The sequence below is a fragment of the Myotis lucifugus genome, unplaced genomic scaffold (genome assembly GCF_000147115.1).
Source record: "Myotis lucifugus unplaced genomic scaffold, Myoluc2.0 scaffold_0, whole genome shotgun sequence".
NCBI classification, from domain to species: Eukaryota; Metazoa; Chordata; class Mammalia; order Chiroptera; family Vespertilionidae; genus Myotis; species Myotis lucifugus.
The window spans coordinates 24,096,834-24,123,612 of record NW_005871048.1 but is presented as its reverse complement, the minus strand read 5'-3'; the positions used below and the strand labels follow the sequence as shown (position 1 = coordinate 24,123,612).

Genomic DNA, 26,779 nt, shown 5'->3' with positions numbered 1-26,779 from the left:
TCAAGATAAACTGCCACTTTTAAAAAATAAACTAAGAGAGTTTATATGACTACATTTTGAAGGCAAATTTTACAATGGAACTTCGTAAACTTTTGCCAAAAAATAACAACTCTGTACTTCTTCAAGTACCTGAGTCCCAGAAAATCTTAATAGCAGCCATCATAATACAGAAGTAAAATGAATTAAAGGATATGCAAAGGGAAGGGAATAAGAAATCCATGAAAATTAAGTATGGAGTCTCATAGTTCCATGTCTACTTTTAGTGCTAAAATAAAACCAAATATCTTTGCTAGTTAATCCAAATACTAAGTTAATTTTTATTTACTTTTCTTTAATATATAGCGAGATATATATATAGATATAGATATACAGATACATATTTTTTACACACACAGACACAACAATAAGAATTCTTGCACACCCATATAAAAGCAAACCACTTAAGTAACCACTCAATTTATTTCAGGCTTTTACCTTGAACTGAATTTCCACTTCATTCATATCTCTTTTCTCCATTAACTTATACATAGGTATCAGCTCATTCAAACCTTGGAACACAGGCATAATTTCTGTTTCATGTTTCAAGTACAGGGTTAAATTCAAGGCTTTTTCAATCGGTAGCTTTCCAATGCTGGTCAGGATTCACCATGGTGAGCAGTTTAAAAGAAAATTTAGGAAGTTAACTTTTTGTTTCAAAAAATATTTTAACAATCTACCAGCAAAAAAATCAACCAGTTATTAATACCTCTTCTAAATAAGGATCTTCCTATTAGTATCTTTTCCATCATAAATAACACAACATCGGCATGTTTACACGGTGAAGGGAGTTGGTCAAACACAACAGAGCTAGGGCTAACTTGTGGTTAAGATAAAAAGTAGGGCAGGGTCTGTTCCTCTACGAAACTGTGTGCTGATCTTTGATCGGGATTTTGATCACAGATCCTTCAGGAAGCCTAGTCAGAGAGACTGCCACTCAGTTGACATTATAAGACTCTGGAGTCAATGCATCCTCTTCTCCATTCCAACAGAACCGAATATAGATAAAAACCCTTCGTTAGGGTTGATGCTAAAAGCCTCAGTGGTAAGGTATATGCTCATATAAACACAACATCCTCTAAGATTTAAGATGTAAGCAGTAGTATGCTACAGAGGGGAATATTTGTAGGCGTGCAGAAACAGCAGGCTAAGCACCCCCTATTTTTATCCCCCAGTGCTACTTTTCACCTCGAGAGACCCCGATGAGGAAGAACTTGACATTTAGAAGCAGAGGGCAATTATAAATTATTCCTTTCTACCTGAGTGATTCCCCTTAGGACTTCTGTTCTGCCCAAATACTGTATTCCATTAAGAGGCTGTGAAGTTCAAGGATCCAGGTGCGGGCAGGGGTGGATGGAAACCCCTTTAACACAGCCAGGGAGGAACCAGATCTGGTAAAGCAGGGCTAGAGCCAGAGAAAGCCACAGGACAAGGCTTTAGAAACCAGCCAAGGAGCTTCTCCAGGGAGTAGGTCTCCTGATTTTCTGCACTTTTGCCTCCATGTGATCATAGCTGTTAATGAAAAAGGTTAAAACAGAGATTCCTTCCTTTACCTGACTCAGTAGACACAGAAAGGAGGTTAACCATACGGCTACAAGCAACCTTGGGTTGTTAGAAGAACTTAGGGGAAAACACCCTTCAACTTCTTATTAGCAATCAATCATTTTCATCTTTAGAAATCAAGAATTTGAGTGATAACAGCTGCTTTCAGAAATAAACCAAGACTCTGAGGAGCGTGTATTACCTGACAAGCTGAAATGCATTGTTAATGAGACTGGCCCGATCATTACTGCTGATTGCTGTGTGCGTTCCTTGTAAAAGGCCAGTCAAAGAATCCCATCCATCATCCTCATAATGCACAATGTAATAGCCATTCATTCCCACGTTAAATTTGATCCATTCCACCTCTTCTGGGAGGATGAGCACATCTAGAGCAAATAAAATAAATCATAGCTCTATTTTCTCTCTTGACGGATGAAAGCTTTTCTGATCAGAGACTAGACCACAAAACTACAGGCAAGTTTAATACTGAAATGAGTTTCAGATTGAACACGTTTCTTTTAGAAACCAAAAAACAGCATCCCCATCGACAAAAGCCAACACTAGTTTTAGGTACTAATTTCGTGAGATTTATAGATCTATGAGAAGAATGCAGCCACATTTCAGGCCATACATACGATATAGCCCAGCAATATTAACAAAGTAATGGGGATTTTTCACTGGTAATCCCTTCTCTTTATCATTATATAAATAAACTGTCTTAATCTCTATCTGGCAAGATATTGGCGTTTTTTGCAACCAGATAGGATTTTCAACCTATAGTCTTCACTAGAAAATGAAAGCCAGAGATCTGCTGAAGATAAAGGTTGACCTGGTCCTTTTTGTTTTAACCAAGATAAATAGCAAAAGAAAGGTGGTATCTAAATCTTGCACAGCTCTATAGTTCCTTCTTGCATTAACCTAGTTATTTCCCCAATAAATTACCTGTTTTTGTCTTCAGCAAAAATCTCTGGGCCGATTCTGATTTGCTGGTGATGAATGTCAGTGGAACATGCCACAGGTACCTAAAAGAAAGGAGGATGAATTGCTCATTTGTTGATTCAACTGAACAAGCAGTTATTAAATCACCTATCACGTGCCAGGCACTGGCTAGTCTAAGAAAGAATGGTACCAAAGCTGCTGTAGCCAAGAGATCAAAACAGCCCTATCCTGTTTTACAGGCACTATTCATCCTTCTCAGGCTCCTTAAGTAGAGTTAGGAATCTGGGCTCAAGCGAGCCCCAACAGCCTTTACAGTGATTGGCTGGGAGCTCACAGGGCCGAACTTAAAAACCGTGATCACTAGTAATGGCACAAATTGACATCATGTGCCGCCTAAATCATACACTAAGAAGAACACGTCACTTCTATGGAATTCCTACTAATGATGCAAAACCTGAATCTGATCGTGAAGAAACAGCAGAGAACCAAGCTGGAGGACATTCCATAACATAACTGGCCTGTACTCTTCAAAAATGTCAAGGTCAAAAAAGACAAAGACTGAGCAGCAGTTTCAGAGAAAAAGGACTGAAGAAATGTGACCATTAACACAATGTGACCCTAATACTGAATCCTGCCTGAACCAGAATATTTTTTCTTTTGCTACAAAGACATGATTAGGACAATTGGAAAAACTTAAATAAGGTTTAGATTAAATAATAGCATTTCATCAAATTTATTTCATAATTTTGATAACTATGCTACAGTTATATAAGTGAATGTTCTTGTATTTTAGAAAATACCACACTAAAGGATTTTGAGGTGAAGGATTAGCATGTCTCCAAATTACTCTCAAACAGGGGAAAGCCATATGTATAATATACACACATATATATGGCATAAATGAAGAGAGAGAGAAATATAGAGAAAGCATATCTTGACAGAGAGAGAGAGAGAGAAACGTGGTAAGAAGTTAACATTATATCTGGGTTAAAATATATGGGAATTCTTTGCACTCTTCTTACAACTTCTGTATTAAGTGTAAAATTCTTTTGAAACAAAACATTTTTAAAATGGTGTCCATCTAGGGCCAGTCAAGCTGCAGTGTGTCATTTCCAGGGGTGTCCTTCTGTCCTGCTAAGCTGGCAAACAAGTTCCAGGATCCAACTCAGACTTCCCAAAGAAAAGAATTGAGTCTCTCCTAATTCCCAGTAATTTCCAGGCACTATTGTAATTTAGTGACAGTTACTTGGAGCTTATTTCAAGCCAATAACTGGACGTTAGCATCCTATCAAAGTATAAAACATGTTAATTATACATCATCAGCTTCATCAAGATGAACCAAGGTTTAGAGCCTTCATCCTCTCGGGGTGTATAAATCAGCTTCATAGGATATGCAGATTTGATTGAAATATTTTAGCAATAAAGGTAAGGGCACTCTTGCAAAAACAAGATTTTATGCTACAAGCCAGATGTTACCGAAGCAACCAAATGCGTTTTCCTCAGGGACCCTTACCCAGACTCTGGGCTGCCTTCAGAGCCTTTCATATAGTGCTCTTGCTTCAGGTGGACGTTCCTCCCTTTCACGGTGACAGTTATCAGGGGGAAGCCCTTCTGCAGCGTCCAGGTGTTCATCATGGTTTTCACATCAAGGCCTTCCTGTTGCCAGTGCTGGTTGACACAGAAAAACACAGATGCATGACCCACTTAGACCCAACTAAGAAAAGATGGAACCCAAGCTTTTGCTCACACACTGAGCTGCTATCCGTGGCCACCTCCCCTGCGAAGCTCCTTCTCATCCCTCCTCCGCTCCCAGCCCCTGTCCTGCTCCCTTCCCCACTGTCTCCAACCACAGCATGTGGTCCATGAAAGCACTGACAGTTACTTCCCGTTCTCTTTCTCTACACATGTGTGTCTTGAGAACAGCTACCATATCTGGTTCTACTGGGCATGCCTTGGGCGTGGCACCAGGCACAAAGTAGGCATGTGCATGAATGAATGAATGAATGAATGAATGAATGAATGAATGAATGTAGAGAAGGGAAAGTGGCCAGGTGTCCCACACCTACAGAATAATGCTGGCTCCCAGATAAGCAGGTGGGGAAAAGTGTTCAAGAGCCTGTACTTCCAAAGCCCAAAGCGGTAACACCCAGATGGCCCACACTCCACAAGCAATCATGAACTCAAAAGAGGATGTTTTCTTTGATACTAAGAAAAGCTTTTAAGAAATATTTAAAAGTTAGTAAAAGGATAAAATATGCTACAGAACTAATCCACAAACTTCTGAAGAAAGCTGCCTCTAAAAACAAAAAAGCCAAGAAAATAAAAATATGATGGATGAAATTCTCAGACTAACCCACAGCTGCCTAGGAAAATAGTCTACAAGTCCAGATAAACAGAGATGTAGACTGTTTTGTGATTCAGATTTTTTTTTGAATTCTTTATAGCTTATTGGTTAAAAACACAAATTAGAACTAAATTCAAATCCCAGCTCTGCAATCTACTAACCACATGCCTTTGGATTTCATATTCACATCTGTAAAAATAGGGAGAACAGTGCCCCACTCATGGGCTGACGGTGAAGAGTAAAGGCGATAATGCACATAAGTGCTTAGCACGTGCCTGACGCAGAGTCAGGGCTCAGGAATGCTCGCTGCCATCATGTTTCCTCCCAAATGAAGAGCTCTGGAAATGATCGACACAGCCTGACTGATAAAGCCCTACCTCTCACAGAAACCTGTCATAAATTCACTGCTTTACAGAGAGTGAAGCTGAAGAAATTAGTATCAGTGAGACGTGTTACCAAAGAAGGCTGTGTGACTCCCTTGTGTAGATAACTCTTTAAAAATTGTGAAAGGCTGTCAGTCTGGTATGGTTTAAATGCAGTCCTCTCAAGAGCGAGGGTGATATAATCGAGGACCTCAGAGAGTCTGGCACAGAGCCGACCTTCAAAGGCTGTGGTGGAAAAGAATGTGAAGAGGGGCACCATGTACAGATGTAAAAACTTACTGAGGATGAAGATGAATGTTGACCCCGAGAGCAAAAGCCCTCCATCCTTTCTGTGCTGTCTGTAGGGCAAATCTAAAAACCGAAAATATACACGTCACTCTCAGGCAGGCCTGTAAAAAACCCTCATGATTCTTCTCAGAGGATTAATATGATGCAGAAAAAAACAAACACCCAAAATGATAATAAGCCTGTCAATCCCAAGCACAGAGATACACAAAAACATACTCACACTTGCCATACTGTTCCACAGGTCCTCATTCTTTGTGTTTTTATAACTGTATGTCTGGAGATAATGTACAATACCACGTTTAAATGTATCGGCACTAAGATAATCTCTTAGCATATTCAGAATACAAGATCCCTGAAAAAACAAACAATATAAATAAAAAGTGCTAACTATACTTCCTCAATCTAATCCACCATCACACTTTATTTTGGAATAATTCTTTTAAAAGTCTCCTTTTCTGGAAGAATTTCCTAGGTCCCTTCAAAGTAGAGGTAGTCTCCCTCTCCCTTTGGCTCTAAGGAATGGTAGTGTCACCAGATAGGCAAAGCTTGGATCCCTGAATGTCTACATAAAGTGTATATCCCTGCCAACAGGACTGGTACTTATTTTATTGAGATACTAGAGGCCCGGTGCATGAAATTTGTGCACGGGTAGGGTCCCTAGGCCTGGCTGGCAATCAGGGCCTGTTGGGGCCTTCTGGCTGCCAGCCGGGGCCTTCCTTTGTTTCATGCCACCCCCTGGTGGTCAGCACACATCACAGCAAGCGATCAAACTTCCAGTCTCCCGGTCAAACTCCCAAGGGGACACTTTGCATATTAGCCTTTTATATATATAGAATGACATAGCATTATATTAGTTTCAGGTGTACAACATGATGTGATATTTGTATATTGCAAAATAATCACAATAAGTCTAGTAAACATTAACACATATAGTTACAAAATTATCTTCTTGTGATGAAGACTTAAGATCTACTGTTAGCAACTTTCAAATATGCAGTACATTATTAACTACTGTCACCAAGCTGTATATTACATCCCATGATGTTTTTATAATTAGAAGTGTATACCTCCTGACTCCCTTCATCTATTTTGCCCAGCACCCCTCCCCCATCTCTGGCAGCCACCAATTTGTTCTCTATGAGCTTGGTTGTTTTTGTTTTTTTGTTTTAAAGATTCCACATACAAGTAAGATCATAAAGCCTTTGTCTCTCACTTATTTCCTTAACATAAAGCCCTGAAGGTCCATCTATGTCAGAAATGGCAAGATTTTCTTTTTATGTTGAATAATATTCCACTGTGTGTGTATGTGTGTGTGTGTGTGTGTGTGTGTGTATGTATGTATGTAGACACACACACACACACACACACACACACACACACAACACTTTACTAGAGCCCTCGGTGCATGAAACTCATACACGGGTAGGGTCCCTAGGCCTGGCTGGTGATCAGGGCCAGCCGGGGCTTTCCTTTCTCTCGGCTGCCGGCCAGGGCCTTCCTTCATTCCGCACTGCCCCCTGGTGGTCAGCACATATCATAGCAAGCAGTCGAACTCCTGGTCAGTCAAACTCCTGAGGGGACAATTTGCATATTAGGCTTTTATTATCTATATATATAAAAGCCTAAGCGATCGTTAAAACTGGTCGGCCGATCACTATGACGTGCACAGACCACCAGGGGACAGATGCTCAATGCAGAAGCTGCCCCCTGGTGGTCAGTGCATTCCCACAGCCAACCTCCCACAGTCCCTCCCCACAGCTGGCCGGCCCTGATCAGATCCAATTGGGACTGGGCGAGACAGACCTGATCAGCCCCGATCACTGGCCAGGCTGAGGGACCCCACCCGTGCACGAATTCGTGCACTGGGCCTCTAATATAGGATGTGTGTGTGTGCGCGCGCGCGCGCGTGTGTGTGTGTGTGACACACCCTTTATCCATTCATCAATCAAAGGACATTTAGGTTATTTCCTTATCTTGGCTATACCAAATAATGCTGCAGTGAACATGAAAGTGCATATATCTTTAGATTAGTGTTTTCATTTTCTTTAGATAAATACACAAAAGTGAAATTACTGGATCATACGGTAGTTCTATTTTTAATTTTTTGAGGAACCTCTGTACTGTTTTCCACAGTGGCTGCACCAATGTACATTCCCACCAGTATACAAGGGTTCCCTTTCCTCCAAATCCTTGCCAACATTTGTTATTTATCTTTTTCATAGTAGCTATTCTAACAGGTGTGCAGTGATATTTCATTGTGATTTTGATTTGCATTTCCCTGATAATTAGTGAAGTTCGCATCTTTTCATGTACCTGTTGGCCATCTGTATGTCTTCTTTGTAAAATTTCTATTCAGTTCCTCTGCCCATTTTTTAAAAAGTTTTTATTGTTGAAAGTATTACAGGTGTCCCATTTCCCCCCCCCCCCATTGACCCCTTCTAGACTGCACTCACTCCCCCACCCCGACCTTCACCACACTATTGTCTGCCCTTTTTAAAATCAGATTGGTTTTGTTACTGAGTTGTAAAAGTCCTTTATATATTTTGTATTCTAACCTCTTATTAGATACATGATTTGCAAAAATTTTTCCCATTCTATATGTGGCCTTTTCATTTTGTTTCTTCTGCTGTGCAGAAGCTTTTTAGTTTATTGTAGTCCCACTTGTTTGTTTTTGCTTTTGTTGCTTGTACTTTTGGTGTCAAGTACAAAAAAAACATTGCCGTGACCCATGTCAAGGAGCTCTCACCGTAGGTTTTCTTTAAAGATTTCTACACTTAAGGTCTTACATTTAAGTCTTTAATCCATTTTGTGTTAATTTTTGTGAATGGTATAAGATATGGGTCCAGTTTTCCCAACACCATTTATTAAAGGGACTGTCCTTTCCCAATTGTATATTCTTGGCTCCTTTATCATAAATCGACCACTTATGTGTACTTTATTTCTGGACTCTCTATTCTGTTCCATTGATCTATGTGTTTATACCTGTTGTTGTTTTTTTATCTCCCCTGCACTACTACAAAAACATCCAAGCAAGAAATACTTTTCTGTTTGCTGCAAACAAAACAACAGCCAAGCACAATGATAAATGACACATTTTCCGCCTCAGTGAGAAGACAACAGAAACGGTGACATTGGGAGGGAAAGTGGAAAAGCAGAAACCTGACCTCATAAAGGAGTCATCACTTAGCTGCAGCCTGTGTTGCCAAGGGAAGAAAATACGGGCCCTGTGTGACCAGAAGCCTCCTCCCCTTCCCCAAGAGAAGCCATAAATCTGAATTTTTATGTAAAATCTCCCAATTACTGAATGTTGGCAACTATTTCCAGTTCTGTTATTAAACACGTTATGCAGGACTATACTTTGCAGTTCAACAATGTACACCATTCCTAAAGGCATGGAATGTTAAGCTACACAAGGGCAAGAATTTTTGCCTGGAACAAAGTCAATGCTCAATCAAGACCTATTTGTTGAATCTATATATATAAAAGCCTAAGCGACCATTCGTTTGACCATTCGACTGGTGGTCAGTGCTATGACATGCACTGACCATCAGGGGCCAGATGCTCTGACTGATAGGTTAGCTTGCTGCTGGGGTCTGGCCAATGGGGACTGGATGAGATGGGCCAGACACACCCTGGAGTCCTCCTGTGGACCCTTCCCAGCCCTGATCATGCACCGATGGGGTCCCTCGGCCTGGCATGCACCCTCTCGCAATCCAGGATCCCTAGGGGGATGTCGGAGAGCCGGTTTCGGCCCAATCCCCACAAGCCAGGCTGAGGGACCCCACCGGTGCACAAATCCATGCACCGGGCCTCTAGTAATAAATAAAAGGCAGAGTTTGGGTAGGACATGAAATTTCAACTTACAACAGAGTAAATAAAGCATTTACCAACATTTAATCTTTAGAATTATGAGACAAATTTGCAAGTTAGATCTAAACGGGTGAACTCCAGCCAGCCCAGGTCAGAACAGAAGGCATCAATCCGGATTGCTCCTTATGAAGGGACAGTCACCCCACAACCCTAGCTATAACCGCTCCACCCCAGTATTTATAAATTTTAGTGTCCAAACTGCACCCTGATAGTCCATTTTTACCTTATCATAAGAAACCTCATCAAACATCTCCCGAATCTGAGCAGGATTCTCCACATGTGTGGACACAGGGTGTGAAGAATTCAATGCGTCTACCTCCATTGCATCAAAACACTTGCCAAGGAAATAATCTTCCTATTGAGACAGAACAAAGACACATCAGTTAGGATTTACATGTAGATGAAAAATATAAAAGGAGGATAGCTTGACCTGGGGCAACAGATTTATACTTCAAATTTCTGATTTATACAAATTTATACTTCAAATACTTCAATTAGTCTATATTTCTAGAATTTACAAAATAAAATTACTATCTCTTATAAACAGCATCCAAGAAACAATGGTTTTAGGTAAACATTTTAGATTTCCCTCATCTTAAATATTTACTTATCACTTTATAATAAAGAAAGGTTTGTATTAACTTAAAAACAAACCATTATGCCTATAGCCAAACAAAACAAGAAACTGAAACGTATAAAATTTCAACATTTCCAATCAACCTATATTATTTTAAAGCAAAGAAATTTAGCTTTAAACACATGTAGTGAAAGAAAAATAATGGAAGAGGACAAATTCCAACTATAACCTGATTATTAAGGCCTATTAACCAATAGAATAATACGCCTACCTAATCATTTTTAAAGATTATGTGGAAACAGACAAACATTTATTATCTATTATAGTGTAATAATTTTAACTATGTATAAATTATGTGTATAGAAGATGAAAATAGAAAATGAATATGAACCATTGAAATCATTATAGAAGGATAAAAAAATTTTTTTACAAAGTTTACAGTTTAAAAATTTTACTACATGTGATTTTCACAAGTTAAAAACGTGACTTTTAAAATAAACATGTAGAGGTTCCAAAGCATTAAATCTGTGACCCATGAGTCTAGGTTCACATATAATCAAGTGTGCAGTTACCTTAAGCATAATTTATTTGATTTGGCAAGTAGAATTCTACTGAAATAGCAATCTATACCTAATACTTCTTCAGAGAGCAATCTGATGGTTGGGGAAATGATACAGAACAGACAGGCTGTCATTATTTCTAGTTCTGATATTAAGGGAGGACAAAATTTAGTGCAATTTCACAACAATCATAGATTCACAATTTATTTGGAAATAAGCATTTGTGATCTATATCTTGAAAGTTCACTAGCATTTTGGGAACATGATTCATACATAAACCCCCAAGGAAGTTATTAACCTATGAATTCTGTCATCAAAGCTCACTAACTATTTTCCAGAAACATTGAACAAAACAACAGATTAACCTAAAATGTAAAAAATAATAATTCATAATAATAAGTAAATACTTCTTACAACTTTCAGTTCTGGATGAGTCACACGGACAGACACAAACTCCATAAACTTGGCAAATCCCTCATTGAGCCAAAGGTCATTCCACCATTCCATAGTGACCAGGTTCCCAAACCACTGGAAGGAAAAACATTCCCCAGATTATTCACACACTTCTATGGGGACTGGCTTATCTACACAGCCATAAACATAAAGCCTTCAGAAGGATATATATGTTACAGGTGTAATGTCCGTCGTATGGATGTTAACATAGTCACGGAACTCATATTTTACCAAAAGAAAAACATTTTAATATGCATTATAAAACATGGTATCTAGTGCTTTAAAGAAATCATTTTTCTTATAGAAAAAAAAAGACAAAGTAGCATTATCCCTACAAGATCTGAACAGCCTCATACATCCCATGAAAGCAATTCAGACGCGGTTTACACTATTTAAGAAGTGTGAGTGGGCTTTTGTACCTGGTGGGCGAGCTCATGGGACACAGTCATCGTGATGCCAAGCTTACTTGATGCAGAAGACTTTTCCGCATCAAACAAGAGAGCAGATTCCCGATAGGTGGTCAGTCCCCAGTTCTCCATCGCACCAGACTGGAAGTCAGGAATCGCAGCAAGATCTTGGGATGGAAGCAATAAAGATATATTAAAAAGCTACACATTTTCCAAATACCCTACCTTTCAGAATGGGCAGATGTAGTCATCAAAAGGAAGTCTAAGCTGCCCGTGCGGACTCATGGAGTTCCAGACTGGAAGACCCTTTCACAGTGGAGAAAAGGCGCCTGGTGACTCAGAGTCACTTTGCTACCATGTGACAAAGTCGGACTCGGGTCTCTGGCCTCCCGACCCCATTTCTAACTTTCTGACAAGGAGTTTAGGATTGAATAATTTTAACAATTGACTCAATAATCCACTCTACTTTGAATCCCCAAGACCTCCATACACCTAAAAACCTCAAACACAAAATAATTTTAAGGGGTCTTATAAGAAAATGCACATTTTCCTCTGCTGTGTAAATTCATTCATTCAAAATATATATTTTTTAGCATCTTATCTGTTCCTACCAAATATGTGCCAATAATGGAAAAAGTGCAGCCTTTGCATTTTGCTGTCTGCCCACAGATATAGCTGGGTTTCCTCTTTGAGGTCCAAAGGTGAAATTACTTCCATGCCAGGTGCCTCAGGAACTGTATCAAGATCTGCTTTTACGGTCACTAGTTTACTGAATAGATCAGGGGTGAGTAGGATCAACCCAATGGTCGACACCTGCCAGGGTTTTAAAGCCTTGAGGGACTGGCAAGATAACCTCGGGGATGCTAATTAGGGGGATACTGTCTATGGTTGGGGTCATCAAATGCCACAGTTTGTAATATCTGTGCAAAATCTCTACCTTGTTTGGGTAAGGGATACGGAATGCTAAAATAATCCTCATAAAATTCCAGAAGAGTCACCGCAGCATCCAGTGCATAGTCTGCCTGGGTGATCTTGTCTGGCACGGCATACACGGACACCTGAAGAGAAAGGCAGAAGGACGTTACTCAAATGCCATCATGGCTGCTCTCCACCACCGCACGTGTTTAACAGCTTCATATTGTGAATATGGTTGCCAATACCAAAGAAGGCAACTGGAAATTCTATTTCTCGTATTAATGCTGACTGTTCCTGATCAACTCCCCTTCTGAAAGCAACTACAAAGGCTGGATAACATACACAACAAGGTCTCTTTAAATGTTTTCATGAGACAGTGATAAACACAACTTAGAGGCCCGAAGTGAAGCGACAGTAAGACCCTCAGAAGTCAGAACAATGCCGCCAGCTTTTGCCCTATACACTAGCCCAATACAGAAAGATTTGAGCTTTTGTTTTCATGCAATTGAAAGACTGGGGGATAGGAGACAACGTCCAAAGCCTGTTTAAGATGGTCGGTGTAACAGGAGACGCGCCTCAGCAAAAGGCTGCACCCTGAAGGATGTGCCCTTGCTGTGAGCGAACCAGAAATAACCACCCGCTTCCTCAAGAAGAGTGCATGAAAAAATATGGTTTTCAATCTTTGCTGCTATATGGAGAAATTGAACTAAAAGCCAACCTTCATGCTGTTTAACAGTTAGATTCACAATAACCAAATGGTCCAAAAACCCAAAGCCAGTAATTCAATTTAAAGTGCCACCCTTTGGTGCTTCCAGTCACCTGACAAGAGCAAACCCAAATTCTCTCTGGAAGAACCCACCTCTGACTCAGGCAATACAAGTTCACAGACATAATCCACAATATATACAAAGGAACAAGACACCGTGAGCAAGAGCCAGCAAAAACCCTAAACCACAGAACCAGATACACAGACTCTAGCCATGACGATTACTACGGAGTATAACATATGCGTTTAAAGAAATAAAAAAACTAAAAATACTAGTATATAAAAGGGATTCTGGGACCCAGTTCTAATGTAGAGGGGTGTGAGGAGTTGCAAGGGGGTTGTAGGGGGAGTTTCCCCCACATTACCAAGCAATTCTCCAACACCAGCTGGGTGTCCTACAATTTAACTCAATTCTGACACTAACTAGAGATAGCGTCCGATTCCACAGTTTAAGGGTTCAGCCCTACGTGACTGCCCCCCACTCCCACCTCAGATGCCAGTCCAAAGTCCAGGTTGTCAGCTGTGCCTCTGACTAGCGAATATGAATAGGAGGTTTCCACACCCCCTCTTTGGGTTTGCTTAATTTGCTAGAGCGGTTCACAATCCAGAAGTTGACTTACTAGATTACTGGTTCACCGTAGAAGGATATAGCTCAGGAGCAGTCACATGGAAGAGGTACGTAGGACAAGGTACAGGGGAAGGGTACCGAGCTTCAGTGCCCCCTCCTAGCATGGTGCCCTCCCAGCACATCCACACGTTCCCAACCTGGAAGCTCTCTGACCCGGTCCTGTGGGTTTGGTGGAGGCACTGACACAGGCAAGGCTGATTAAATCATCCTCTATTGGGGCTGGAACTCAATCTCCAGCGGAGGTCAGGGGAGAGGATTCCAAGTTCCAACCTCCAATCGCCTGGTTGATTCCTGGCAGCCAGCCCACGTCCTTAGGTTACCTAGGGGCTTTCCAAAGGTCACCTCATTAGCAAAACAAGAGACACCTTCATCACTCCCTTAGCTTAGGAAACACAAGGGTTTTTGCAGTTCACTGCCGAATCGGGAGGAAGACAAAATATGTATTTCTTATTATAAACCACAGTATCACAGTAGAGAAGAGACCTTATAAAAAGATTCATAAATGATTCACAAAAGAGGGCAACTCAATGAGTGGGTGTTTTTGTTGGTAGTTTCCCTGCTGAATTTAATTGCTCCCTACATCCAAGTCTCAGCATCACCTCCAAATCCCCAGGTAAGTGGTGGTATTTCCACAAGTAGAAGCAGCCTCAGCCCTTATAGGCACAAAAGGCAATTTAACAGAGAAACCTAACTACCCAGGCCTCAGTGAAAACCAGTACAAATAAACGAGCTATCTCGAAACCAAGTGTCCTGCAGCTCCTTGCCGAAAAACGCATTTGCATTCAGTGTCACAGGAAAGTTGTATGGATTGTTCACTACCCAATGGTACCCAGCCAAGGAGCAAGTGCTCCTTGAAATGAGAATTTTTTTTCTCCAGTATTCCCCTAGCCGTGGTCGGCAAACTGCGGCTCGCGAGCCACACGCGGCTCTTTGGCCCCTTGAGTGTGGCTCTTCCTAAGCCTTAGGAGTACCCTAATTAAGTTAATAACAATGTACCTACCTATATAGTTTAAGTTTAAAAAATTTGGCTCTCAAAAGAAATTTCAATCGTTATACTGTTGATATTTGGCTCTGCTGACTAATGAGTTTGCCGACCACTGCGGCCTAGCCAAACGGCTCTCCCCAGAGCCATTTAATACTCCAAGCCGACTGCTCTATCTTTCTCCCTTCCAGAAATCACCTGCTCAGATAGTCAGTGGCATTCATTTCCAAACTGCAGAAAGTTATAGCCAGAAGCCACCTTAGAAACCACTGCAGGGTCATGTCCAACTAACACACTTTAAAGACGTATAAACCAGTCCCAAAGGGAGGGAGGCGGGCCAAGGTCAGAGAGCCAGTTAGCGGTGGGGCCAGGACCATGACACACGCCAGGCCAAGCTTCTCCACATGTTTTTGTGATTAGAACCTCACTGTAAATATGAGCATCTGTGACAGGAGGATCACCAACCCTGGTGTGCCCCTGACTGCGGGGTTCCCAGGATGTGGATTTCCAGTTTTAAAACCAGGACAGTCCCAGGCAGACCAGGACCAGGTGGTCACCCCATGTGACAATCATAGGTTCACCTTGACTCCGCTCTTGGTCATCTTGCTGACAGACTTAAAGTCTGAGATAATGAAGGCCACGAGGTACGTGCTCATCTTGACGGTGACATCAAAATGGTCTTCTATGAGTCCTTCAGCAATGGTCACGGATTTAACCTAAAACCAGAATAACTTCCATCATCAAATAATCCAACTTTATAATTTCCTACCAGACATATCATTGAAAGTATATGGCATGACATTGTATAATTATTTTAAAATTTCTCTTTCCAATATTCGATTGTAATTTAGGTATCAATGAAACCAAAATGTGGGGTTTTTGAGTCCACATTCATTGTCTCATGAAATTGAAAAATGAAGTCATGGACAAAAATGGTTAGTGGAACCGAAGATGAGTGAGAGAAGCCAGTCCTGGAAGAGGTGCAGCTGGGGTGCCAGGAGCAGGCAGCATCCAGAGCTTCCCTTCCACCTTACAGTCGGGAGTAGTTCAGCATCCAAGCTAATTGAAGTCCATTAGCCCAAGTGTGGAGGCCCCCATGGCTCATGGCTCATGGCTCACCCCCGCCCCCTGCACAGGAGCAAACATCAGGAACCCATTGCCTGCTGGGTAAAGGAAAGAGGGGGAGAGGAAGCTCCATGCTTTTGAATTTAGGGGGTGGATACAGCCTTGCTAGCTCCTGATTGTTTTTTCCAAAGAATTCTGCCTTAATAACATTCTTGGGATTGGTTATATGCCTCAGGCTTGGGATCGGTTATCTGCAAGCTGCCTGTCTTAGCAGCATCCGTGCATTTTAAAGTTCACGCCTCTCATTCTCCCTTCCTTCCCCGCCCAGTTGGGGTACCTTAGTAACTCCACCTAGTTGGGTTCCCCTCTCTACCTAGCTTCCTTTTGTCTCCTCATTAAGGCCAAACCATTCTATTCAATTTCTTTTTTATTGAGTTATCATTTATATACCATAAAATCCACAATTTTAAAATATAAAATTCAGTGGGTTTTCAAAATTATATTCAGCTTTGTGCAACGATCACCACTTCATTTCTTAAAAATAACCCAGATGGCCGCAAACTGACTCATATTTGGTACATGAGGATTGATTATATGGATGGGACAAAGCAAAACTGAGACTGCTGGTTTTGCCGAGATGTAGTCCACTTGTCCTTAAATACAGGTATGAGGATTATCTAGCAGTGTAATGTCTAATTTATTTTCTGCACTGGGCAAGTATGTAACGATTACAAAACCTAAAAAGAGCTGCTGTTTTCCCAAACAAGTTACCCGTGCCTGGACCTGCCCCGCAAACCTCCTCCAAACTGATTTGCTTCATTGGAATCAGCTGTTCAGTGCACTCAGGAGGCAGCCTAGCAGAGTGGGGTGGGATGGAGGGAGGTACCTGCTCCCAAAGAAGAAAGTCTAGTACAGAGGTTCTCAACCTGTGGGTCGCGACCCCTTTGGCGGTCGAACGACCCTTTCACAGGGGTCGCCTAAGACCATCCTGCATATCAGATCTTTACATTACGATTCATAACAGTAGCAACATTACAGTTATGAAGTAGCAACGAAAATAACTGTATGGTTGGGTCACAACATGAGGAACTGTATTTAAAGGGCCAGAAGGTTGAGAACCACTGAAAGGTCTGCTCCCAAAGAAGAAAGTCTAGTACCTCCGCCAACAGAAAGCACTGGGCCAGGATTTGGAGAAAGGACCCTCCAAAACTAGTGTGGTACATTCCATTGTTAACATATGCATTTTCCCTTTAATCTTATTTCCACCCGATTTCTGGGCTCTGGTCCTTAATATCCACCAGCTGGTCACCCTCTGGTCATTCAAACCTTGATGCTGATAGCCAACCTAGGTTTACACTTGAAGGACCCAAAATTACCTTTTCTTTTTAAAATGCCTTTACCAACCCCTAACCAAAATTTCTGTTCCTGATGTGCTAATCATTAAAAAAGCTAAATAAACTAATAAATGTGGTTAACTATTTGCTTTTCTAGCCTCCAGAAAAGATCCTTTGAGTGCCCAGTGTCTTTCCCCTCAACTCCAGTCTGCAGCCTGATTCAGTCCCCTCCCACTCGGACAGGGGAGGGCTATCCTGCCCAAAGGGCAAAATTACATTAGGGAGTTTCCTATCCTCAACAAGTGGGTCCTGGATATTCTAGGATTTAGACTCTGGCATCTTCGCAAAGCCCTGGGGGCTCCTGGCCTTCCCCCTGCAAGCCTACGAATTTCTCCACCAACCTTGTATCATCAGTCTCTCCTGGCTCCTTTATTCTCTTAAAGCTGTAATTCTCTAATTAGAGAACTCACTCCCATCCCTGGGAGCAATACCATCATATTGGGGGAGAGAACTATTTAAAAGCATGTTCTCTATCTCAAGTTTATATTAGAAAAACAACAAATATTTTTTCTTATCTTTTCATATATGAATGTGGGGAGGGGGAGACAAAAGTTCTTGCTGGCAGGGATTTTCAGAGAATGCTTTTCATAGGGGACAGCCCTCTCTGGGGGGCCCATCAGAACCTTGTTTGAGGAAGGGACCCTTAAGGTACGTAGAGGGGATACAGAGTTTTAAAGGTTGAGAAGTACTGTCCTGGAGGTTGGTCTGTGGCACTCTGGGTCCCTTCCTGCGAAGATGTTGCACAGGGATAAGGAGGGTCACCTTTCAGGGCTCCCGACAAAGGGTCCACCCTGAGTCTCACCCACAGTGAGCCTCTCGGGACAAATACGTGCTTCAGGAGTTGGCGTGCATCTGTTGCAGGATGACAGCTCAGCTGATGCTTTTTTCTAAGCTACCAGACTCATAGGACAGTGGCACTTACGTCCTATATTCATTTGGCACAGTCATCTTTCTGGCCACTTTGAAAAATCAGAGGAAACACTTCCACATCTGCTTTGAAATTTGAAGGATAATGATTTAAAGGAAACTGAGCTACCTATCATTACTAACCTTTAGTACTGTAATGTTCTGAAAAAAATCACTTTTTCCCTTTTTCTATCCACCCAATTTTGTGCATATGGTTACAAACTACATAGTTAATGTTAAATATAGAAATTATAGAAAATAACTACAGACTAGAACTATGGCCCTATTTGACAAAGCATGCTCTTTAAAATCCCTTTAAAAGATCATATGAGAAAACGTAAGTGAAAGTACTTTGTGAAGGACCTGCATTCATCAGACTGAATCCCTCCCCAAAACACTGATGACCTAGAATGTCACTCTTCCTGACATCTTGCATGTTTTTAGAGACAATTTTTTTCTCTAACTACAAAGAAATGATTGCTTAAAACAAAAGCATAGGCTAGAAATACAAAGGAAAAGTTAGCTATCTGTCAGGCAATAAAACAAACGAAACAGGGAGCTGAAGAACAACTATTGTTGGGGTAACGCAGGTCACAGTGAGTCAGTGGGTTTTCCCGTGAGTAGCCGTGGAGGAGTTCAGGCTCACCAGTGGCATATTGGAGATGGCGAGGTGCCTTGGCTCCCTTCTGATCTTGATGGAAAAAGTCGCTTTGAAGGCAGGTTCATCGAAGCAGGGAAAGGCCATTCTGGCTGCAGTAGGTTCAAACTGTGTTGATGCCAGAATCCTAACATGACAGCAAACAAGATAAAAATCCAGCATGAAGTACCAGGGACTCTAAAATAGGTGTGTGTGAAGGGTGAGCCTTCACCCAATGTGACTGATGTCCCTATAAGAAGTGGCGATTAGGACATAGTCATGTACAGAGGGAAGAGCGTGTGAAGACACAGGAGAAGGCAGCCATCCGCAAGCCAAGGAGAGAGACTTCAGAAAAAACAACAACCCTGTTGACACCTTGATCTCAGACCTCTGGCCTACAGAACTATGGAAAAATAAATTTCCTTTAAGACAAATAAAATAAAATCTATATATACCATATAAAAGCCTAAGCGACAGGTTGACCAGTAGCAATGATGTGCACTGACCACCAGGGGGCAGACACTCAACACAGGAGCTAACCCCCCCCCCACCCCTCCCACAGCACAGCAGGAGCACTGCTCAGCTGACCTGGCTCATGGCTGGCGAGTGGAGCTGCAACAGAGGGAGCCTTTCCCGCAGACACTCCCACTGCGTGCCCCTCCCCCATCTGGACCAGACCATGGCAGCGGCAGGTGCAGCGGGCCGAGATGAGCGGGAGCAGTGTGGTGCCTGGCCCAGGCTCAGGCTCGGGCTCCTCCCTGGCTGCCTACCACTACTACATTCCTCAGGGGATGTCGGAGAGCCAGTTTCAGCCCATCCCCGCAGGCCAGGCTGAGGGACCCCACCGCTGCACGAATCCATGCACCAGGCCTCTAGTTAAAATAAAATAATAAAATAAAATAAAATAGGTGTGTGTTTTAATTTCTAATGTTACCATGAGATAGATGGATTTTATACTACTAAAAAATATTTTACAGTTTATGACAAAAGCTATCATAAACTAAGTGAAAAGACAAATAAAACCCAGGAAAACTGAAAGGTATTTGACAAAGGGTTAAGAGTCTTAACAGATAATGAGCTCTTAAAATGAGTAAGAATATACCCAGCAACCAAGTGGAACAGCAGACACAGGTCATAAATAGACAATTCACAAAAGAAGAACCTTCAAATAAGTAAATATATCAAGAGCTGCCCAACTTCCTCAATTATCAATGTAATTTAAATTAAAAGGAGATATCTGTAGGCTTTTGGCTCTAAAAAGATTGCCAATACACAAAATTGATTAGAGGTGAGGGATATGGCAAGGAATCAAACATTTGTAGATCCTTTGACTTAACAATTTTAGTTCTAGGTATTTATTCCAAAGAAATAATTTATGAAGATGTTCCCCAAAGTGTTGCTGATGTTATAAATTTAGAAACAACCTAATCCCATCCGTGGGGGATTAGTTAATAAATCAGTGCACAAACATACATTTTAATACTCGCTAAAGTGATGTAAAGTGATAGCCATCCATATAAAACATCTTCTCAACATATTTTTTAAAATCCCTTCTAAAACAGAAAACAAAATATATCTTCCATTTACATAAAGTAATGTATATAGATATTCAGAGAGAAGTCTTTAGGATGTTCCCCTACTAGTAAAACAGAAGTAGTGGTTATCTCTAGGAGCTAGGAGTGGGATAAGTTTTACTTTCTTAAAAATAAAAATTATTTTTGGTAGTAAAATTATTTACTTCAAAAAAATACATAAAATCAGAAAAGTATAATCTACTGACAAATAAAACTTAATTTTAAAATGTAGCATAAAATCTCCCCAAATAAATTATACCTCCTTAAAAACAGAACTAAAACAAGGCAGGTGAAGATCCCTAAAAACTTTTAACTGAGAGGAAAGTATTCCCTCTCATAGACTGGGTTGAATTATGTCTTCCAAAAGGATATATTGATGTCTTAATCTCTAATATCTGTGAATGTAACTTACTTGAAAATAGGGTCTTTGCAAATGTAATCAAGTTAATATAAGGCCATCAGGTTGGGCCCTAATCCAATATGACTGGGGTCCTTATAAGAGGGAAATTTGGAGAATGGCCCCATGATAACAGAGGCAGAGACCGGACTGGTGTAGCTATCGTCCCAAGAATGGCAAGGACCAATGGCCACCACAGTGAGGAAGAGACAAGGAAGAATCCTACTCAGACTCGGAGGACAGGCCTGCTGACACCTTGATTCTGAACTTCTAGCCTCCAGGATTGTGAGAGAATAAATTTCTGTTGTTTCAAGCCACCTAGTTTATGGTATTCTGTTATAGCAGCCCTAGGAAACTAATACATAGGCCAAGAGAATTAAAGATGCTTATTGCATCCCAGAAATCTAATTAAATAAAATAGGTATTCACTCTGATAGAGCTGAAAGCAAGAAAATTGGTTAAAACAGAATGAAAAATGAGATCCAAAAAAACAAAGAAAAAAACTACTGCCATGTTTAACTCTACAAAGAAGATGTAAAAGCCAAACACCACAGAAAGAATTCAACATTCAAGGGAATTTTAAAAGACAACCCATTTGAGATAATAAATGTAGTGTGGGCAGCATTTGAAGCTTTAAAAATTAATAGGAAAAAAAAATACCTCACTTCCCCTTCCTTGGTTCTGTAGGTGCTTTTATAAAATCCACGGAAGCTCTCAGAAAGATTGCCAGCATAATCAAGGACAACTGTGTACGGGAGCCCAACCTCCAGAGGCGTGGGAGCCAGAAGTGCGATCTGCTCGCGAGGCGGGTATTCCAGGACTCGCAGCGGTTCTTCGGACTGCGTCTCTCCAGCTCCCTTCTTGAGGGTGGCTCTCAGCATCTGCAGGTGCTGATTATGCAGGATGATGGCACTGGTGGGCTGGCTGGCTGTGATGTCGATTGCCGTGGTCCCCTCGAAAGTCAGAGTGGTGAGGTTGGCGTGGATCAGGAGATCATAATGAACTGGGACGATGTGCTCAGGAAGTCTCATCTTATTCCAAGGGAACGGGGTCCCATCACTAGTTCTTGGAGGCGCAGTTTCACTACTCTGACAGCAGGAAGGAGTTGGCACAACTAAGAGAATCAACAGTGAGGAAGGTAGAAATGACATGGTTCTAAGTGACCATTTGCTGGACAGAGATATCATCTTCATTGTTCAAACTACCCTAAAAAAAAAGCAAAACAAAAAAAGTCACTAAAATATTATCAAGACAGCATGATGATTTCAGAATGTATCCACCTAGAATTGGCAAATGCAGATATAAACTTTCAACAAAAGTATTTGGTCTTTTCCTAAAAGTAAAATTACCTTCCCAACGTTATTGATTCATAGAAGAAAAAAGCTTATGGTTATCAACAATCATTAACACCTACTCAAAGGCATCATCTGGTTTTCAAAGTTTAAATTAACTTTATCAGTAGGGTTCTTGGTTGAAAGCAACAGAGCAAGCTCTGGCTGAGGATCCTGAATAGCTCACTAAATAGGTTGCAGAGTTGCCAGGACTTTTGGGAAACCAGGCTCATATGAAGGCAAAGATGAACTGCCAGGACCACATCAGAGAAGCATCTGACCAGAGGCGTGGGCAAACTACGGCCCATTTGAAATGAATAAAACTAAAAAAAAAAAAAAAAAAGACCGTACCCTTTTATGTAATGATGTTTACTTTGAATTTATATTAGTTCACACAAACACTCCATCCATGCTTTTGTTCCGGCCCTCCGGTCCAGTTTAAGAACCCATTGTGGCCCTTGAGTCAAAAAGTTTGCCCACCCCTGAAGACCGCCCTCCCCTCCCCCGCCACACACACACACACACACACACACACACACACACGGCCTTGGAGGAAGCCAGCACCTTACTGCCCTGGAGATCAGATGCTTGCCACAGCTATAGGCACCACTACAATGAGCTCTTCACAGCTCCTGCAACTGTGCTTTGCTTGTTTCTGCTTCAGGGTCCCGACTTTTAACTACCACTGTCTGTCAGAGCCCAGGTGAGGTGTCCACACTACCAGGCAGGGAGGTGGAGAGAGCAAGAATCAGGACTTGGCAGCGTCTGCAGTGGAGACTAGCCTTACGTCCCACAAAGCTTACCACCCAGAGACTTTATAAAACCTAGGGAGCACAGGAAGCAGATGTAGATACTGAGTAGCAAGGGGAGCAAGGCAAGTATCCATAACAGTGACCTTCAGTAACACTGGTATCTTTGTCAAATTATCCTGCCAAAAGTTAATCTGATATTTATTTGGCCAAGAATTACTGAAACAGTTTATGGTGATTTTCACCATAGTGTGTGACAAACCCACCCGTCACCTGGATTCTCTCTTACAATCAACCCAACAAATACGTGTTGAATGCCTGCTACATAGAAGGCCATGTGCTGAGCACTGTGTGGAATATAGTAACACACAAGACATAAATCCCACAGTCAAGGACTTTAAAACCTGGAAGGGCAGAAAACATTCATACACAAATAATGAAACATAGCAGAAAGTGTGGAGTGCCGTAAGAACAATAAAAGAGGGTGCCCGGGACGAACGGAATGATGTTTCTAAAGGAAGACAGTGACTTGGCTGCAGTGACTCCGGGATGCCTCCGTGCAAGACCAACCTTGGAGTGTGGTCTGAAAGATGAGGTTGGACCTGGAAATGAAGGGAGGACACTGAAAGCATTCATTGCAGATGGAGCAAGCCAGGGCAGGAGCTAAAGCACAAGGGGACAGAGGGCTGTTCAGGCGATTGATGTGGACCAAGGGAGCCTTAGAAGAATGTAATGGAGAATGATTTTTCATAAGCAAAGAGGAGACTCAGATTATGCTCAAAGCATCCTGGGATTCATACCATATTTTGCCCTTTATTTTAAGGCCATAGGACACAAAAGGAATGTGAATCTTAAGGGCGAGCCCAGCATATTTCTTTCTGTCTTTGATAGAGACATATCTCTACTGGGTGTTTGCCAGGAGGGTCCCTGTCAGGTAAGCCCAGGTAATTCCCTCAAACTCCTCTGTCTCCTAGACATTTGGATCAGATGAGAACAGTAATACTGCAATATGGATCCCTCGAAATGATGGTGGTGCATGGGATTCTCCCCCTACATGTCAGTGATTTTCAACTCTGGCTGCACATTAACATCACCCTGGAGACTTTTAAAATAACTGTTGACTAGACCCCTATCTAAAACAATTAAACTGGAATCTATGGTGATGAGGATGAGGCATCAGAATTTTTTTTTAAAACTCCCCAGAAATTCTATTGAAGAGACAGGTTGAAAAGTTCCTAGATAATTCTTGCCAAACTCTGGTCTTATCCATTGAACCCTACATGGTTGTGGGGGGGATAATAGTTCAAGGTAATCACTGATGTGCTCTCTCCCACCCCCGACTTTCCATCCTGTTCCCTTCCCAAACACACAGCAAAGGGCACCTACCTCCCTTTCCCCATGGAGCAGATCTTCAGGCTAAACAGAAAGGATACCAACGCAGTAGAGACAGCCAACCACGGAGACACCCAATTCAAAAGGCATCATCCAAATAAATAAAACAGAAAAGAGATGTGAACAGGTGGGGAAAACAGGCTTTTTGTTTGTTTGTTTGTTTGGTCTCAGAACCAACTAAAGATTGCCTCCAGCTCCAAAGGATCAGAGCAAATTGGTAAACAACAAAGATTAAATATCAAAAAGGTAAAGAGGTCTTGCCCCTACCTCCTCAGGCAGAATCCCAGGGCAGGGGGAGAATAATGGATCTCCCTTGAAGTGGGGGACCAGTTTCTATGGCAGTAGCTTATGGGTGTGGCCAGTGACTCAGGATGGTAGAAGAGTGCAGTGAAGGTCCAAGTTCAGGCCTGTGAGGACTTTGGAAGTCCCGGAGTATTCTCCAACAGCCCAGAGGAAACCTGAAAATTCCAACTGGTTCTGAGCTGACAGCAAGGCCCAGGGGCTGCTAAAGCGGTCGGCAGTGAGAACTCACTCAGAGGATGTGCAGGGTTGAGTCCATGAGGGGAGGGGGCCAAAGTGAACATGGCTGTGTCCCACGGAGGATGCCGTGCCAGGAAACCAAAATGGAACATGTAATACAGACAACTTAAATGTCAGACTACCTGCCTGCATAGACATACAGATATAATTACAGCTATACTAATCATATAAATACTAGGCTTACAGTCAGAAAAATCCTGGCTTTGAGGCCTTGCTCTGCCACATACTGTATGAAGTTGGGCAGGTAATTTAATGCAGGTTCTATTTTCTTCATGTGTAATATGAGAATAACAGCTCTATGAGCTAATCGTGAAGATTAAATGAGTTAAAATATTTTCAACCACTCGTTCCACAAATATTCATTGAGGGCCTATTGTGTGTCAGGGGTTTTGCTGACCACTAGCAGTGCAAGATTGCACAGGTCCCTGACCTCACAGAGCTTACAGTGTGGGGGGGAGGAGGCTAACAAGTTGATACAAATCTATATATAGTTACCAACAGTGAATACCTATAAAGGAAAAGCACACACACATACATATACTGAAAGAATAACACGACAGGCCCATTTACATTGGGGGATCTTGGATATTTTTAGCTGAGGTTTAAAGGACAAATTCGTGTGAGCTACGCAAAGAGGGGGAGGGAGAGTTTCCCAGACACAGGGAACAGCAATCATATCTGCAGGCTGAAGCAGCAGAGTGGGGGAGGGGGAGGAGGGGGGAGTCTCACTCTGAGGACAGCATGCAGCAGGAGACATGTGCTTGGACAGGTGGGCAGAGGCAGACCACTACACACAGTAGGCTTAAGGATTGTGGACCTAATCCTAAGCGCCATGAGAAGCCACTAGGCTTTGAGCCAGCAGGTCTTAGGATCCAGTTCACACTTTAAGAAAATCACTCTGGTGTGAAGCAGGGAAGACTAGGAAGGAGCAAGAGTGAAGGCCAAGAGACCAGTTAGAAAGTAGTCTAGACAAAGAAAGCTGGCGGGTTATGCTGAGGTGGTGTCCATACAGAGAGGGAGAGGAGTGGGGGGGGGGGGGGGATTTACACATCCTAAGTGGGGGACAAGGAAAGGATGCATCGGGATTGCTGCCGGGTTTCTAGAATGAACATCTGGGTAGTCGTAGGCACCCTTTACTGAGACAGAGAAGATGCGAGACTGAATACATTTAAAGGGTAGGAGAGGAATCAGGGCTAATTTTGTTTTGTTAGTTTAACTTGTGGGATCTATGAGATAGCCAAGGGGAAATATCAAGTAGGCAGTTGAATACACAGGTTTGGAGCACACAGATAAGGGTTTAAGGACTTTCCTTAAACACTATTTTTTTAGCAGCCGATCTTAACTAAAGAATCTTGCACAGTCACTGTTGTCAAGGAAAGTGCAGCAGTAACAGTACCTAATTTGAAAGTCAGAAAGAGTCCATGATACCTCAAGAACTGTATTTAGGCTGCCTCTTCCCACTCACACAGGAAGTCGGGGCAACTGGTTCTGTTCTTCACCCTTCCTTTTATTGGGGGAGGAGGGGTGTGTGAAATCGATCCCCAAGAGGTTACTGACTTTCTTCCAAAATCTTCTGCACAAAGAAACTACAAGCACTGATAAACCTGCCAGTGCGGGTAAATAACAAAAGTGTTGAATTAATTCTTTTAACATACTAGAATTTTTTCTATTTTTCAGGCCCACCTGAAAGCATGCTAGGTATTAGTTACAACTTCAACTCCATAGGAAAACAGGCAACTCTGGCCAATTGCAGCATTTTTAAAAATTGTTGACCACACGCTGAGTTGAATTGAGCTGAGAGCGAACCCTCTGGGCACTTGGTAGAAACAGCGTTTCTTTCAGCACCTGCCCGCGCGGAGCCCGCCAGGAAGCGCCTGTCCTCTTCGTGGGAAAGCACCGCAGCCACCTGCGAGCAGGGCGCCCAGAGAGGGCGCGGATTCGCTCCCACGCGAGGGCTTTTATCGGGACAGAAGCCGGCCAGGGCGAGAAAGTGAGCGCAGAGAGCTGCTGGCAGGAGTTCAGAAGCTCGGAGCGCATGGGTCCCTGGGACACTCCACAGGACGCCAGTCCCAGCCCGCCCATCCCCATCCCCCGGCCCCCCTCG

General features: G+C 42.2%; 1 protein-coding gene across 5 annotated transcripts in view; it reads right to left on the bottom strand.

Moving 5' to 3' along the window:
* ERAP1 (endoplasmic reticulum aminopeptidase 1) overlaps window positions 1–26,377 on the bottom strand; it is a 35,149-nt gene extending 8,772 nt beyond the window's left edge. Inside the window, exons 1-14 of one of the 5 annotated variants that reach the window (XM_006081200.3) lie at window positions 26,359–26,377; window positions 21,324–21,869; window positions 18,702–18,840; window positions 15,272–15,406; window positions 12,337–12,457; window positions 11,412–11,566; window positions 10,954–11,067; window positions 9,626–9,757; window positions 5,753–5,884; window positions 5,524–5,595; window positions 4,031–4,185; window positions 2,521–2,600; window positions 1,781–1,964; window positions 475–631 (exon numbers count right to left, since the gene is read on the bottom strand). In XM_006081200.3, the coding sequence (XP_006081262.1) occupies window positions 475–631; window positions 1,781–1,964; window positions 2,521–2,600; window positions 4,031–4,185; window positions 5,524–5,595; window positions 5,753–5,884; window positions 9,626–9,757; window positions 10,954–11,067; window positions 11,412–11,566; window positions 12,337–12,457; window positions 15,272–15,406; window positions 18,702–18,840; window positions 21,324–21,856 (2,109 nt within the window). In that variant the 5' untranslated portion in view covers window positions 21,857–21,869; window positions 26,359–26,377. The remainder of the gene's footprint in view (window positions 1–474; window positions 632–1,780; window positions 1,965–2,520; window positions 2,601–4,030; window positions 4,186–5,523; window positions 5,596–5,752; window positions 5,885–9,625; window positions 9,758–10,953; window positions 11,068–11,411; window positions 11,567–12,336; window positions 12,458–15,271; window positions 15,407–18,701; window positions 18,841–21,323; window positions 21,870–26,358) is intronic. The other 4 variants (XM_023749778.1, XM_023749791.1, XM_023749786.1 and 1 more) reach the window with 4 other exon arrangements.
* Window positions 26,378–26,779: the final 402 nt, after the last annotated feature.